At 39.7% G+C, this 1,702-nt stretch overlaps 1 protein-coding gene across 1 annotated transcript in view; it reads right to left on the bottom strand.

Annotated features, from left to right (window-relative positions):
- Positions 1-1,702, bottom strand: part of FAM217A (family with sequence similarity 217, member A) — a 50,137-nt gene that overhangs the window by 16,444 nt on the left and 31,991 nt on the right. Inside the window, exons 2-3 of the mRNA XM_006870573.1 lie at positions 1,322-1,396; positions 1,159-1,226 (exon numbers count right to left, since the gene is read on the bottom strand). Coding sequence (XP_006870635.1) covers positions 1,159-1,226; positions 1,322-1,396 — 143 coding nt within the window. The remainder of the gene's footprint in view (positions 1-1,158; positions 1,227-1,321; positions 1,397-1,702) is intronic.

Here is a 1,702-nt window from a genome sequence, read left to right as displayed (position 1 = left end):
CGGAGCGGCTGGTAGTTTCGAACCGCTGACCTTAAGGTTCGCAGCCTGATTCGTAACCACTACGCTACCAGAGCCTCAGTTCCATAGGTCGATAAAATTTTATTCTGGAAATACCACTCGTCATTTGAACAGTTACCTTGAAAATCCTTGCTCCAAGGGGAGTTTTCTCTTAAAAATCGCTTTTTCTATCTGTCGGTTCTAGCAGTCCCTTAGAATGTTAACATTGAGGTGAGCTTTACCTGGGCCTCACAGAGGTAAATCCTATGCTATCAAGTAAACCACCTTACTGTCATAACTAGATAAAAAAAGAAAGCCGAGAACTGGGGCTCTCCCTGATATAACACACTGGGAACAAAAGCCACAACTAGCGGATACTCAGTCAGTACTCACTCTCCTCCAAACGGTAGTACCCTGCATTTTAAAGCACACGAGGATGGTCCAATACACACTTTAAAATTTAAGAAATAAAAACAACTCAGACCCAGGTGGTGTCTCACAGTGGCAGTGAGTCTACACTCTAAATTAAGCTACTTCCTACATACTGGTTTCATCATCCAAAGGAGCCCTGGTGACACACGGCTGCTAACCAAAAGGCCAGTGGTTCAAACTCACCAGCCACTCCCAGGTAGGAAGATACGGCAGTCTTCTTTCAGGGCCACAGCCTTAGAACCCCTTGGGGGCAGCTCTGTTCTTTCCTATGGGCCCACTGTGAGTCGGAATCAACTTCCTGACAAAGGGTTTACCACTCATTGGTTGTATGACTGGGTTAGTCACACTTGGAACTGCGCCTCAGTGCCCTCAACTGTACAACAGGGGTGTGGAATTAGTACCTTATGGAATGATTGTGCTCAACAGTTACACATGCAAGGAATGTAAATAGTTCCTAGAACACCTAATGTCACTTTTCTACTAGTTTCTTTTCCCTTCAATGAGAACTAAACTTTATCCACACTTCACTGTAAGGGCATATTCAGATTTTATCTGTAGTGTCTTCCAGCCACTTTCAAGTTTAGGGTGACGTTCCATTATTTCCCACTGTTCACACACAGTACTGTTCTTTTCTAGTTGGTTTTTATCCTTGTATTTTGGTAGTTGACTACTCTGCATTTAAATTTACCTCATTAATTTTGGGTTTTGCAAAAATAAAGGTTCTCTTACCTGTTCTTCATGCCACTTCCTTCATTAAGAGGGTAACTCCATAGCTGAAACATGCTTTCTTTACTATTCTGGTAATGTACAAATTACGGTCATTACTTTAGTAACTGTGTGAATTAAAAAAAAAACACAAAAAACTTTAAGAATATGATGGATAAAATCTCACCTGTTTTCTTTTGTGAGCATGCTCTGACATACTAAGTTCTAGCATCAGCTGATCTACTGGAATTTCCAAGTGGTTCTATAAAGCAGCAGAAGATTGTAAACACAATACATTTCTGTTCCCCTAATCGTATTTTAAGTTCTTGTTCTAAGCAAGGAAAATAGAGTAGAGGCTTATGATTTTATACATACAGAAATTATTTGCTTATTCCTGAATTCAGCAGGAATTAATACCACCAAACAGTTTTACCTAGTTAAGTTCTAAGTATCATTTTTTGCTGTTGTTAAATGCCATTGAGTCAGTTCCTACTCATAGCAACCCTGTATAGTGTTGTTGTTTTTTTAATGTTTTATTGTGAATTATGTGATAGTTGACATGGGAAAA

This window comes from Chrysochloris asiatica, unplaced genomic scaffold, assembly GCF_000296735.1.
Source record: "Chrysochloris asiatica unplaced genomic scaffold, ChrAsi1.0 scaffold00144, whole genome shotgun sequence".
Lineage (NCBI taxonomy): Eukaryota > Metazoa > Chordata > Mammalia > Afrosoricida > Chrysochloridae > Chrysochloris > Chrysochloris asiatica.
This window is presented reverse-complemented; position numbering and strand designations above follow the sequence as displayed.